This window comes from Cervus elaphus, chromosome X (genome assembly GCF_910594005.1).
Source record: "Cervus elaphus chromosome X, mCerEla1.1, whole genome shotgun sequence".
Classification (NCBI taxonomy): domain Eukaryota; kingdom Metazoa; phylum Chordata; class Mammalia; order Artiodactyla; family Cervidae; genus Cervus; species Cervus elaphus.
In genome coordinates this window covers 174,700,696-174,715,248 of record NC_057848.1, presented here as the reverse complement: position 1 = coordinate 174,715,248, position 14,553 = coordinate 174,700,696, and the positions used below count along the sequence as shown (strand labels likewise).

Here is a 14,553-nt window from a genome sequence, read left to right as displayed (position 1 = left end):
CACATACACACTATTACACTATTAAATATAAAAGAGATACCAATAAGGACCTCCTGTATAGGACAGGAACTTGACTCAATCCTCTGTAATACCCTAAGTGGGAAAAGAATCTGAAAAAGAATAGATATATGTGTGTATAGACAAATCACTTTGGTGTGAATCAGAAACTAACACGATATTCTAAATGAACTACCCTCCAATAACAGTTTTTTTTTTTTTTTAAATACCCAATGCTCTATGCCTGTCCCCTCCTGCTGTGAGAAATTGAGACACTGGAGCTTTAGCTCGGTCATTTAATTCGGGCGGGCACTCTTGAGAGGCATTGACGGGTGCGTTCTTTGGCGCTGGGCCACAAGGGAAGCCTCTGCTTCCTTCTGGTTCACCTCAACCCAGGGAAGCAGTGTTATCTAGGCAGGGGGATGCCTAAGAGGAGGGAACAAAATGACAAATGGAATACTTCGTACAACTCTGTGCCCAGATGAGGCAAAAGAGTAACAGGCATACGCTCCTGCCACTCAGAGGCACTGGACCTGCGGGGTGGCAGCATTCGACGAAGACGGGAATGGAAGGCGGGTTTGGAGACAGCTCTTCCTAACAAGAGTCTCAGAGTGAATGGTGGGGGAATTTTGCAGAAAGACTGTCTCAGTCACCATCCGTTTGTGATTCCCCATCAGGACCGAGGACCAGCAGGATGTTAAACGTGCGCATTTGACAGTGACTCGACCAGGGTTTTAAATTTAGACTGTGCTCTTTCCTCTGTTTGGGCGTTTTCAGGAAGAATGAATCCAGCCTCCATCACCTCTTTTTTTTTTTCTTGTATCTTCCTTACAACACCCCACCCCGCCCCGCCTTGCTCTGCTAACCCTCTTTCTCCTTCTCTAGCCAACGCAAAGGTTGTTGATTTAGAGCCCGTGTTCCCCCAGGCAAGAGGCATTTTCTGGGCTTGTTCTTGACCCCCAGTTATGCACAGCATGTTTTAAACAGGCACTACTCTGGGGGATGGGGTGGGGTGAAGTAGTGTGTCTGTTTTTCCATCCATCCCCGTGTTCTCTGCCAGAGGGACCCAGTAGCCCTGGCCTCTCTGAGCCCAAGGCTGCTGTATTTCTGTCTGCCTTCCCCGGGATCTGTGAGCGGGAGGCCTTGGTGAGCGTCTTCTGGGGACATTCTGACCCACTCCCGGCTCCTCCCTGCAGCCCCCCCTGTTAGCTCTTTCATGCTCTGCTTAGTTACTTTCGAATCGCTTCCCAGGTAGCACTAGTGGTAAAGAATCTGCCTGCAATGCAGGACGACCCAGGTTCGATCCCTGGATTGGGAAGATCCCCCACTGGAGAAGGAAATGGCAGCCCACTCCAGTATTCTGGCCTGGAGAATCCCATGGACAGAGGAGCCTGGTGGGCTGCAGCCCACGGGGTCACAGAGAGTGGACTGAGCGACTGACTCTAACTCTGATGAAAACGCCGCTGTTGGTGCTCGCCTGCCTTCCAGGCTGGGGGTCCTCGTCCCGTGGAATACTCACATCTTCTGTGTTTGCAACATGCAGCCCGGCACGGTTGATCCGAGTGCCCACGGGCACAGAACCCGTATTTCCATTTCCTGGGTCTGCCTTAACAAGTCACCACTGCTTTGGTGGTTCCGAGCAACCCAAGTGGATGACCTTGTGGTTCTGCAGGTCCGATGTCCAGAATGGGTCCACGAGGGCTGAAATCAGGGCGTTGGCAGAGCCGCCTTCCTTCGTGAACGCTCTCAGCAACGCCTACTTCCTTGCCTCTTCCAGTGGCCAGAGACCAGCTGCGTCCCTTGGCTTGGGGCAGCTCTCTGCATCCTCACAGCTCGTCACGTAGCATCCTGAAACCTCTCTCACGACAGCTCTGACACCAACACCCCCGCCTCTCTCTTTCCCTTAGAAAGACCCTCAAAATGAGATTGTATTCGACCCACTCACAGAGCCTGGAATAGACTCTCCTTTTGTCATATAAGGAGCCATATCCCCAGGTTCCATTTGGAGACATATGGGAGTTCTGTTGAGCTTCCCAAGTGGCGCTATGTTAAAGAACCCGTCTGCCAATGCAGGAGACGCAGGAGACACGTGTTTGCTCCCTGGGTGGGGAAGATCCTGGGGAGGAGGAAATGGCAGCCCCCTCCAGTATTCTTGCCTGCAAAATTCCATGGGCAGAGGAGCCTGGCAGGCTACAGTCCGTAGGGTTGCAAAGAGCTGGACACGGCTGAGTGACTAAACATGCAGCATACAGGGGCAACATTATCCTGCCTTCCGCCGGTGGTAAAAACTAGAAATGGAATTGGAACCCCGTGACCTCAGAGTCATTGTTCTCAGTCTTCTTTTGTCAGTCTTGGTTGCTGCAAGATTTCACCGTCCCTGGTTACAGAGTCATCACTCATATCCACCATGCAGTGCTGGCCATGTGTCATGCATGTAGTGACCATGCCATATATATTGGGTTGGCTGAAACATTTGCGGGGAACCTGGGTTCGATCCCTGGGTCGGGAAGATCCCCTGGAGAAGAAAATGGCAACCCACTCCAATACTCTTGCCTGGGAAATTCCATAGATGGAGGAGCCTGGTAGGCTACAGTCCATGGGATCACAAAGAATCAGACACGACTGAGCAACTTCACTGGATAAGTTTGAGTTTTCCGTGACATCATATGGAGAACTTGAACAAACTTTTCGGCCAACCCTATATATATATATATGTATGTATGTGTATATATATATATGTGGGTGTATATATATGTGTGTGTGTGTGTATACACAAAACATATGTTATAATGTATTATATATTATTATACATAGTATATATAGTATATTATATTTTATATATATATTATGTATACTAGCCAAAGAATGGATGCTTTTGAACTGTGGTGTTGAGAAGACTCTTGAGAGTCCCTTGGACTGCAAGGAGATCCAACCAGTCCATCCTAAAGGAGATCAGTCCTAAATATTCATTGGAAGGACTGATGTTGAAGCTGAAACTCCAGTCATTTGGCCACCTGATGTGAATAACTGATTCATTGGAAAAGACCCTGATGCTGGGAAAGATTGAAGGCGGGAGGAGAAGGGGACAACAGAGGATGAGATGTTTGGATGGCATCACCAACGCAATGGACATGAGTTTGAGTAAACTCCGGGAGTTGGTGATGGACGGGGAGGCCTGGCGTGCTGCGATTCTTGGGGTCGCAAAGAGTCTGACACGACTGAGCCACTGAACTGAACCGAATGTTAGAATTATATATGACTTTATGGGAGCTGGTGATGGACAGGGAGGCCTGGCGTGTTGCGATTCATGGGATCGCAAAGAGTCGGACACGACTGAGCGACTGAACTGAACTTATATAAAATTAATGTATAACTATGTTATAATTTTATATATGAATATATTAAATATATAATTCATATATATTATAATTATAGATAACTTTATATACTTTATAATTTGTATGTAAATTATATATAATTTTATATATTATCATTATGTATGACTTTATATATTATATATAACTATATTATAATTATAGATAACTATTTTATAATTTATATATGAATATATATTAAACATAATTTATTTTATAATTATAGATAACTGTATACTTTATAATTTATATATAAATATATATCATGTTATAGATTATCATTAATATGACTTTATGTATAACTATTATAATTATATATAGCTATATATTTTATAATTTATATATATGAATATATTAAACAAATAGTTTATATATAATTACAGATAACTTTATATATGTCCAGTATACAATTATACGTTATATATATTGCATATTTTATAATGATATATAACTTAACATATATATTTTTCATCACAACAGGCACAATGTAGTTTTTAGTAATTTTCCTTATTTTTGGCCGTCTGGGTCTTCATGGGTACCCGGGCTTTTCTCTAGCTTGGAGACTGCGGGCTGTTCTCTCCTTGCCGCTCAGACTTCACTGCAGTGGCTTCTCCTGTTTCGGAGCGCGGGCTCCAGGACACTCGGATGTCAGTAGCTGCAGCTCAGGGGCTCAGTCATTCCGGCCCCGCGGGCTTTAAGCAGGGGCTCGATACTTGTGGCTCACGGGCTTAGTTGCTCTAAGGCAAGTCGGATCTTCGCTGACCAGGGACGGAACCTGTGTCTCCTGCTTTGGGAGGCGGGTTCTTTCCCACTCGAGCCCCCGGGGAAGCCGCAGATAACTAGGAGATTCTCGTCCCATCCCTGTCATCAAAGCACTTGGTTCTTCCAGACTGGCCGCCCCAGGGCGAGTGTTGGAAAGACAGATCTCCTTGACGCGTCTCCTTCTGCGTTCCAGGGGGAAAAGCCAACAACTGGGAAGGAGGCATCCGGGTCCCCGGCATCGTGCGGTGGCCGGGCGTGATCCCGGCCGGCCTGGAGATTGACCAGCCCACCAGCAACATGGACATCTTTCCCACGGTCGCCAAACTCGCGGGGTCTCCTCTGCCTCAAGACAGGTACCCTGACTCCCGGCTCCCTGCGATGCTGTCACTTAGGTTTTGCAGGCCAGGGAGCTCTTTATCACCTGCTCCGTGGCAGGCTGCCTGCCACTTATGGCCACTTATGGAAGATAACTGGTGGGTTAAGGGGCTTCCCTGCTGCCTCAGCTGGTAAAGAATCCACCTGCAATGCGGGAGACCCTGGTTCGATTCCTGGGCTGGGAAGATCCCCTGGAGAAGGGGATAGGCTACCCACTCCAGTCTTCTCGAATCCGCCTGCAATGCAGGAGGCCCTGGTTTGGTTCCTGGGCTGGGACGATCCCCTGCAGAAGGGATAGGCTACCCACTCCTGTCTTCTTGGGCTTCCCTGGTGACTGTGGTGGGTCCAGCAACTTAAGCACGGCTCTGTCCATCCTGTTATCCCAGGGGAAACCAAGTCCGAGGCCTGATGGGGCTGGATGCTCCGCGTCTTTGTTTTGTTTTGCGTTCTTTCATTTAAAATTTATTTCCCCTGTCATGTTGGATCTGCATTATTTAAATTGGCGAATAATTGCTCTATGACAGTGTGTTGGTTTCTGCTTTCCCACAGCGTGAATCGGCTATAAGGATACACATATCCCCTCCCTCTTGAGCTTCCCTCTCGCCTCCCATCCCTCCCCTTGAAGTTATCACAGAGCCCTGAGCTGAGCCCCCTGCCCTCTCAATTCATCCTATCATCTCCTCCCGCTTGTGTGTGTCTCTATCTCTTCCCTGCAAATGGGTTCCTCTCTACCATTTTTCTGGATTCCATATATGCATTCATATCTGGTATTCGTATCAGCTGACTTAATTTCTTCTAGTCCCTGGGTCCATCCACGTCTCTAGGAAAGATCAGTTTTGTTTCTTTCCCATGACTGAGTAATATTCCATCATATGCACGTCCCACTTCTTCTTTATCCATTCACCTGTTGATGGACAGCTGGGTTCCTTCCATGTCCCAGCTGTTGTTAATAATGCTGCAGTGAACATCGGGGCACATGTGTCTTTTACCATTGCGATGGGCTTCCCTGGCGACTCAGCTGGTAAGGAATCCGCCTGCTATGTGGGAGACCGGGGTTCCATCCCTGAGTTGGGAAGATTCCCCTGGAGAAGGGAACGGCTACCCACTCTGGTATTCTGGCCTGGAGAATTCCATGGAGTGTATGGTACATGCCGAGGAATGGAATTGCATTCTTTAGCTGAGCTTCCCTCTTTTTGGCATACGATGGATTTTCTCTCCCTCTGTCTCTCTCTGTCTCATCGGCTTGCAGCAGGGCAGCTGGACAGAGTAAGCCCCCTCCTCTCATCACACACGCCTCCTCCCAGCCCCACCCAGCGGCTCTTTGCTGCAGGAGCACCGAGAAAGGGATCTGGCTCCTCCATCAGGCCTGTTTCCCCAGCACGTCTTCATCTCGCAGGTTCTAAATGAAACGTCTTTCTCTTCCATTTAAATACAGCTTCCGGTGACATCGCCGACGGTTTCTCCTTAAGTGTTATGACCCATCCAAAGAGCTCTGAGTGAGGCGTGCTGATTAATTGTTTTCATTAGTCAGGTGGCAGGCGATGGGGGTGCACAGGCCACAAATCAGGTTTAAATTCAGCTGCCAGGGGAAACCCAGCGGAGACTGGAAAACTAGGGACAAAAAGAACAGCTCGGCCAGAGCTGAGTCCAGGCGGAGGTTTGCTCAGCTCCTTTGTGTACAAGCTTGGTTCACTCTTACCCTTTTTTTCCTTTTTCCAAATTTCTACATTGGGTATACCTTCTGCCAGAAGTGTGCCCACGCATCACACACAGACACAAATATACACACACAAATGAGAAAGGCTAAATTATAGAGTGTAGCCCTTCTTATGTGTTATGACCCATCTGCAGAGTTCCAAGTGAGGCACGCTGATTAACTGTTTTCATGGAGTTCTGGTCTCAAGACCCTCACAAACACTTCACTGATCGAGGAACCCAAAGGTGCTTCTGCCTCTGTGGGTGGCATCCATCTATGTTTGCCATATTAGTACTCAAATCTTCAAATCAGAGTCTTTAAACGCAAGAGCGCCCAAGCAGACATTGAGTCAGCTGGCAGAGTGATGACGGAGCCTCCGGGGAGAGACCCTCCATGAACTCGTGAAAGACCAGTGATGCAAGAGATCAAAGAATGTTTTGAATCGCCATGGAGATCGTTTCAGCTGGTAGACCTCCTGATAGATCTCAGGGAATGCCCGTGGGTGTCTGGACCACACCTGGAGAGCAGCTGGTGCTCCGGAGAAGAACAGAGATCCTGGAGCCGTACTGCATGCAGGGCTTCGCATCTTGGCTGTTTTAACAGCTTCAAAGCCCCGAACTTCCTGGGCCTTGGTTTCTTCTCCTGCAAACGGGTTCAGCCTTGAATGCTGCCAAATGGGTTGATGTGAAAATGGAAAGCGTCGGCACGTGCAGAGTGGAGAGGCATGAATACTTGTCCTTTATGCTTCGCCCACCATAGGGAAAAAGAGTTATTGCAGCTTCCACATTTAATCTCCACTGGGGGTTAGACGGTCATCACTTTGAAGGCTGAAGGAGGGCTTCGATGATCTTACCCTCCCGTCACACTATTCTGCCTTTCCTCTAATGATGGAAAACTCAGCAGTGGGAACTCATCAAAACTCTTTTTTTTTTTTTTTAAAGAGATTTTATCTATTTCTCCACTCTCTGCAGAGTAAGGAATTTTTAGTTCCCTGACCAGGGATCGAACCCATGGCCCCCTGCAGTGGAAGCATGGAGTCTTAACCACTGGACTGCCAGGGAAGTCCCAAACGTTTTTTTCTCATAGACAGTCAGAAGTCTCCCCGCTTCTTTTATCTGCTCTTTAGCCCTGGTTCTTGCCCTCCGTATAAATGTGAATAGTATTAGGAACAGTGCACACAGACTGTTCCGATTGCTGTTCTTGTTCAGCCGCTGAGTCCTGTCTGACTCTTTGCGACCCCATGGACTGCAGCACGCCAGGCCTCCCTGTCCATCACCAGCTCCCAGAGTTTGCTCAAACTCATGTCCATTGAGTCGGTGATGCCATCCAACCGTCTCATCCTCTGTCGCCCCCTTCTCCTCCCGCCTTCAATCTTTCCCAGCATCAGGGTCTTTTCCAGTAAGGCACCTCTTCCCATCAGGTGGCCAAAGGACTGGAGTTTCAGCTTCAGCATCAGTCCTTCCAATGAACATTCAGGACTGATTTCCTTTAGGATGGACTGGGTGGATCTCCTTGCAGTCCCAGGGACTCTCAAGAGTCTTCTCCAGCACCACAGTTCAGAAGCATCAATTCTTTGGCTCATGATATCATATCATCCCTGCTCTTTTCTCTCATAGTGTTTTTTTAGCCTCATCGGGTCATAGTTGGGGCCCTCAGGATCTCCACTGCGTGTTGTGGGATCTTCCGGTGCAGTGTGCAGACTCTCTAATTGTGACTTGTGGATTCTACTTGTGGCATGTGGGTTAGTTGCTTGAAGGCGTATGTGATATTAGTTTTCCAACCAGGGATCGAACCCGTGTCCCTGGGGTTCAAACCCATTTTGCAAGGTCATTGCAAGGTGGATTTTTAATCATTGGACCACCAGGGACATACCACGGGCTCTCACAGCATCTTTAAATGGTTTTCCATCTCACTGGGAAGAGGCCAGGGAAGGCAGAAGTCCAGAGGCAAAGAGGGAGATTCTTAAAGGGAAATCTCCCTGCTGGCACCTCCTCCCCACCCCAACCTGAGGGTGATGGAAGTCATCCTGGCTTCCTCACACGTGCCCGTTGATGGAGGAAGCCAGCCCGCACCCCTGTTAATCAGACCCAAGTCTTTTCTGCGTGAGCCAGTTTCGTCAGTAGGGCCCTTTCTGAATATTGGAGGTTCTTCCTACGGCTTTCATCCGCTGATGGTCTTACTCAACCCAATGACGTTGTGTCTGGGTGGAGGTCCCTCTTAGATGTCACTGTTATCAGGAAAACCTCATTACAACTTTTCAATAATGACAACTGGATAATATTCTTCTATTTATCCATTCTTCTATTTATCCAGTCTCTTCAGTCGTGTCCGACTCTTTGCATGCCTGTGGTCTGTGGCCCGATCGGCTCCTCTGTCCATGGGAGTCTCCAGGCAGGAATACTGGAGTGGGCTGCCATGCCCTTCTCCAGGAGATTTTCCCGACCCGGGGACTGAACCCAGGTCCCCTGCACTGCGGGCAGATTCTTTACAGTCTGGGCCCCCAGGGAAGCCCCCTATTTATCCATCTCCATCTATAAAGCAGACACCGGGATGTTTCCTCTTTAGAAAACAACCTGTTTCCTCTTTAGAACTCTTTCCCGCTACTGATGGATGGGAATCAGCGTTCCTGAGTGCCCACTTGAGAAATGTTAAAGGGACCTTTCTTAGGAGAAAAAGCACATTCAGAGGGTTGGACCCAGGCCACGGGACAATCACTTAATGAAGCGCCCTGGCATTTTTCCATACGTTTTGTCGCACGAGAGGGTATTTTGTTCACAAGACCCTCTGGAAGGGCAAGGACAGCCTTGTCGTTGTGAAGAAGCATCTCATGTCTGGTAGATACCTCTCCTGATCAACCCTAGCTCGGTGAGAAATGGAAAGCCCTTCCAGGCAGGCTTTCTACTTAGCTACAAAGAGCAGTGATCCCGGGGTTACACAGAGAGACTGTTGTGTGGCTGAGTCTCTGCCGTGAGGTTTCTCTAATTCAGCCCGAGATGTGCCTTGTATGGGACTCCCATCCACAGTGAATCTCCCCGCCCCCCAGGCCTACTTGAGGGGTGTGTTTGCTTTTGGTGCCATAGCTTACCTGTGGCCGTCACCCCGGCACGTGCAGAAAAATCCTTTCCCCCTGGTCTTCCGATAAGCTGATTCTCGAAATAAAGGGAGGACCGTCTCTCTTTGTTGATATAAGACATAGGCCCCGAGAGCTAGGTGCACCCGTTGGCAAGGCAGGGATCGGGAGAAAGATGTAGAGAACTAATGTGTGGTTTGTCAAGGGGGGACGGGAGGGTGGAATGAATTGGGAGATTAGGATTGAGACATACACACTGTTGACTGTTATTGTTCATGTCGTGTCCAACTTTCTCAGCCCTACGGACTGTAGCCCGCCAGGCTCCTGTGTCCCTGGGAGTCTCCAGGCAAGGAGACTGGAGCTGGTTGCCATTTCCTCCTCCAGGGGATCTTCCCGACTCAGGGATCAACCTGTTGTCTCCTACATTTTACCACTGAGCCACCTGGGAAGCCCCTCCACTACTGATGCTGTGTGTAAAATAGATAACTCACGGGAGCCTACTGTAATGCAGGGAACTCTACTCGACGCTGTTTGGTTTCCTGAGTGGGAAGGAAATCCATAAAAAGGGGATGTACCTACAGCTAGGCTTCCCTAGTAAACTCCGGGAGTTGGTGATGGACAGGGAGGCCTGGTGTGCTGCAGTCCATGGGGTCACAAAGAGTCAGACACGACTGAGCAACTGAACTGAACTGAATGGAATGGCGATGCTGTGTGTGACTTTGAGAGTGTACGGGCCACTCTGCCACGAAACGTGATGTTGTAGGAACATTTCCATTCCAGCCATCCCAACTATTTTGATAGCTCAGACACTGTTTAAAAGTTTAGCTCAGTCGAATCACTTTCCATTTTTCATGGCAGAAATGAGCCTTTTTTTGACAAGCCATATTTCTGCAGCAGTGTTCAACGGTGGTTTCCATCACCGTGTGATTTATTACCTGCTTCCAGGAAAGAGCACGTTAGATGCAGGATATAAAAAAAAAATTAAAAATGAGACCTCTCTCTGCATTGCAAGGAAAAAGAAGGTTGCAAAACAGACCTTGGTTCTCTCCTTTAAAAAAAAAAATAAAAAACTTAAATCTATTGCTTGGAAGTAAGAAAGGAAGTTTCTGAGACTTGGAGACTTCTTTTTATCCTTAAGTCCCCCTTTGTAGGATCAAGGCCCAGTTTAGTCATGAGATACTGATCTTAAGAAAATGGTTCTTAAGCACTGAGTTTTGTGGGCATATGTTGACACACAGCTTCCAGAAACATTGGTAGAATAACACCATTTGCAGCAACATGGGTGGACCTGGGGATTCTCATACTGAGTGAGGTAAGTCAGATAGAGAAGGAGAAATATCGTATGGCATGCCTTGTATGTGGAATGTGTTATAGAAAGAAATGAAACTAATGAATTTCCTTACAAAACAGAAACAGATCCACAGCCTTAGCTTATGGTTCCCAGGGGGAAGGGATAGTCAGGGAGTCTGGGATGGACGTGGACACACTGCTGTATTTACCATGGAGAACCAGCAAGGACCTGCTGGACAGCACAGGGAAGTCTGCTCAATACTCTGTAATAACCTTATGGTCACCAGGGGGAAGGATGGGGGAAGGGATAGTCAGGGAGTCTGGGATGGACATGGACACACTGCTGTATTTACCATGGAGAACCAGCAAGGACCTGCTGGACAGCACAGGGAACTCTGCTCAATACTCTGTAATAACCTTATGGTCACCAGGGGGAAGGATGGGGGAAGGGATAGTCAGGGAGTCTGGGATGGACGTGTACACACTGCTGTATTTAACATGGAGAACCAGCAAGGACCTGCTGGACAGCACGGGGAACTCTGCTCAATACTCTGTAATAACCTTATGGTCACCGGGGGGAAGGATGGGGGAAGGGATAGTCAGGGAGTTTGGGATGGACATGGACACACTGCTGTATTTCACATGGAGAACCAGCAAGGACCTGCTGGACAGCACAGGGAACTCTGCTCAGTACTCTGTAATAACCTTATGGTTCCCAGGGGGAAGGATGAGGGAAGGGATGGTTAGGGAGTCTGGGATGGACGTGGACACACGGCTGTGTGGCTGAGGTCCTGCGGTGTTCACCTGCAAACTATCACAACATTGTTCACTGACTGTTCTGCAGTATAAAAATAAAAGATTTTTTGTAAAAGAATAAAATAAAAAAAGGGAGGTAGAGATTGGTTGGGAGAAAAGGAGATCCGTTGCCAGTCTTGAACCTTCATGGAAAGGCCTTATCTCCATGTGGACATAAAGGTGATGGACAGAGCTGGGGTCCATCTCAGCCTCAGAATTTTTAGCCCAGAGTTTTTCATGCTCCAGTCCTCTGCTCTCCTCCTTTCTCCTCATCCCTTGCTTCTGTTCCACGTCTTTAGGATCTCATAGTCTTAAGGACGGGCTTCCCCTGTGGCTCAGCTGGTAAAGAATCCGCCTGCAACGCGGGAGACCCAGGTTCGATCCCTGGGTTGTGAAGATCCCCTGGAGAAGGGAACGGCTCCCCACTCCAGTGTTCTGGCCTGGAGAATCTCATGGATACAGTCCATGGGGTCGCAGAGAGTCAGGCACGACTCAGTGGCTTTCACTTGCAGTCTTAAGGACTGAGTCTTTGTGGAAATGTCGCAATACCTGCCATTTCAGCATAGAAACGGTATTCAGAACACACGCAGCTTTCGGATAGAATTGTCTGTCTACCCTGTTCCTCTCATGGCAACTAGCAAGCAGGCTCTGAAAGCGAGCCAATTCTGTCTTTTGTTCTTATTTTTAACTTAACGATAATGGAGTATTTTCAGTCCTGTGGACTTTGGCACAGCGCGTGATGGATCATTCAGGGTGGGTGCCGGACGGGCACCCAGCAGCAAGGCTATAATTACTTTATGAGGCTTTTAGTGACACCAAAAGGCACCACCAAAAAAGAAAGAAAGAAACAAAAAGCCTGAGGGACATCGGGCCTATCAAGAGTGCTCACCCAAATTATATGAGCAAGTAAGGACGACCCTATATGCAAGGCAGCCAGAGACACAGATGTATAGAACACACTTGTGGACTCTATGGGAGCAGGTGAGGGTGGGATGATTTGAGAGAACAGCTTTGAAATATGTATATTATCATAGGTGAAAGAGATCCCCAGTCCAGGTTCGATGCATGATACAGGGTACTCAGGGCTGGTGCACTGGGATGACCCAGAGAGGTGGGATGGGGAGGGAGGTGGAAGGGGGGTTCAGGATGGGGAACACATCTACACCCATGGCTGACTCATGTCAACGTATGGCAAAAACCACTACAGTATCGTAAAGTCATTAGCCTCCGATTAAAATAAGTATTTTTTTTTCAAAGTTCCAATTTCTCATAGTAGGAGAGGAGAGACATAGAGTGTTGGGTTTTTTTTTTTAAAAACGTTGTTGGAGTGTCGTTCATTTACAGTGTTGCGTTAGTTTATGCTGCATAGCAAAGTGATTCGTTTATGCATGTGTGGTGTGTGGTCAGTCGCTTGAGTCATGTCCGACTCTCTGCAATCCCGTGGACTGCAGCCCGCCAGGCCCCTCTGTCCATGGGGTTCTCCAGGCAGGAATACTGGAGTGGGTTGCCATTTCCTCCTCTGGGGGATCTTCAGACTCAGGGATGGAACCCGAGTCTCCCACGTCTCATGCATTTCAGGTGGATTCTTTACCAGGGAGCCAGCGGTGTTATCTATTCTTTTTCAGATTCCTTTCCCATACAGATTATTACAGGGTATTGAGTTGACTGCCCTGTCCTATACCATAGGTCCTTATTAGTATCCGTTTTATATATGGCTTCCCTGATAGCTCAGTTGGTTAAGAATCTGCCTGCAATGCAGGAGACCGTGGTTTGATTCCTGGCTCGGGAAGATCTTCTGGAGAAGGGATAGGCTCCCCACTCCTGTATTCTTGGGCTTCCTTGGTGGCTCAGCTGGTAAAGAAGCCACCTGCAATGTGGGAGACCTGGGTTCGACCCCTGGGTCAGGAAGAGCCCCTGGAGAAGGGAAAGGCTGCCCACTCCAGTATTCTGGCCTGGGGAATTCCATGGACTGTACAGTCGCAAAGAGCCAGAGAGACGACTGAGCGACTTTCACTTTCTTTCCCTCTTGTTTATGGTAGTGTCTGTCTGTCAATACTAGTCTTCCAATGTATCCCTCCCCCGCTTCCCCTCTTTGCTGGCTATAGGTTCGTTTTCTACATCTGTGACTCTATTTCTGCTTTGTAGATAAGTTCATTTGTGCCTTTTTTCTTTTTTTTTTTAAAGATTCCACATATAAGCATTATCATTATGATGTTTGTCTTGGGAGTGTTTTTAATCAGAGAAAGAAAATCCTCAAGTGCAACTATCTCACCCTTTGCGGGTATCTTTCTGCCCCAGGTTTTGGTGTCAGTGAATCAGTGCCTAGTATCAAGGCATAGGATCAATGCCTTCCATTTCTCTAGTGGGTGTTAATGTATGTTTCAGTCAAAACAGAAGTTTAGACTTTTTTTTCCTTTACTTAACCTCCAAAAGGGACTTCCCACATGGCTCAGTGGTGAAGAATCTGCCTGCCAATGCAGGAGACATAGGTCTGATCCCCGGGTCGGGAAGATCCCCTAGAGTAGGAAGTGGCAACCCACTCTGGTATTGTTGCCTGGAGAATCCCATGGACAGAGGAGCCTGGCGGGCTACAGTCCATGGGGTCGCAGAGAGTCGGACATGACCTAGCGAATAAACAGCAAACCTCCAAATAGTCTTATTTTGCTCCTCACCCACTCTATACAGTTATCACTTGCCATCTGGTAAGTTCCACCTTTTGGCATAGTCGTAGAAGAGATATATTTACCTTTGAGAGCATAAACATACCTGTTGTGTATATATAGTATGTAAATGTGTGTAGGTATATTTCCATCCTTGGGATATTTAATATCATCATCATCATTATTTGCAGATCACTTCATTGGGACTTAGAACTTTGTTTTCATTGAAGTCTATTGAGTGGAAGTTGCCCCATGCTATATATATTATCTTTTTCTTACACACAGATTGTCAGAAATTCTTATTTTCAGCAGATCTGGAGTTTTTGAATAAACGGCCAAGGCAATAAGCAGAAAAGTGGGTGCAGAACTAGTAGAAGGTCTTCCCACCCCCTTCTTCCCCTACCACGTCCGCACGTCTGGTCTCTACATCTGCACCTCTGTTTCCGCTTTGCACATAGGCTCACCAGTACCATCCTTCTCGCTTCCGTATATGTGCCTTCATATACAGTGTTTTTCTCTTTCTGACTTACTTCA

General features: G+C 47.8%; 1 protein-coding gene across 4 annotated transcripts in view; it reads left to right on the top strand.

The window, feature by feature from the left end:
* The window catches only part of STS (steroid sulfatase), a 151,579-nt gene that overhangs the window by 121,739 nt on the left and 15,287 nt on the right, over window positions 1–14,553 (top strand). For all 4 annotated transcript variants that reach the window (XM_043895792.1, XM_043895794.1, XM_043895793.1 and 1 more), the window contains exon 8: window positions 4,327–4,486. In XM_043895792.1, the coding sequence (XP_043751727.1) occupies window positions 4,327–4,486 (160 nt within the window). The remainder of the gene's footprint in view (window positions 1–4,326; window positions 4,487–14,553) is intronic.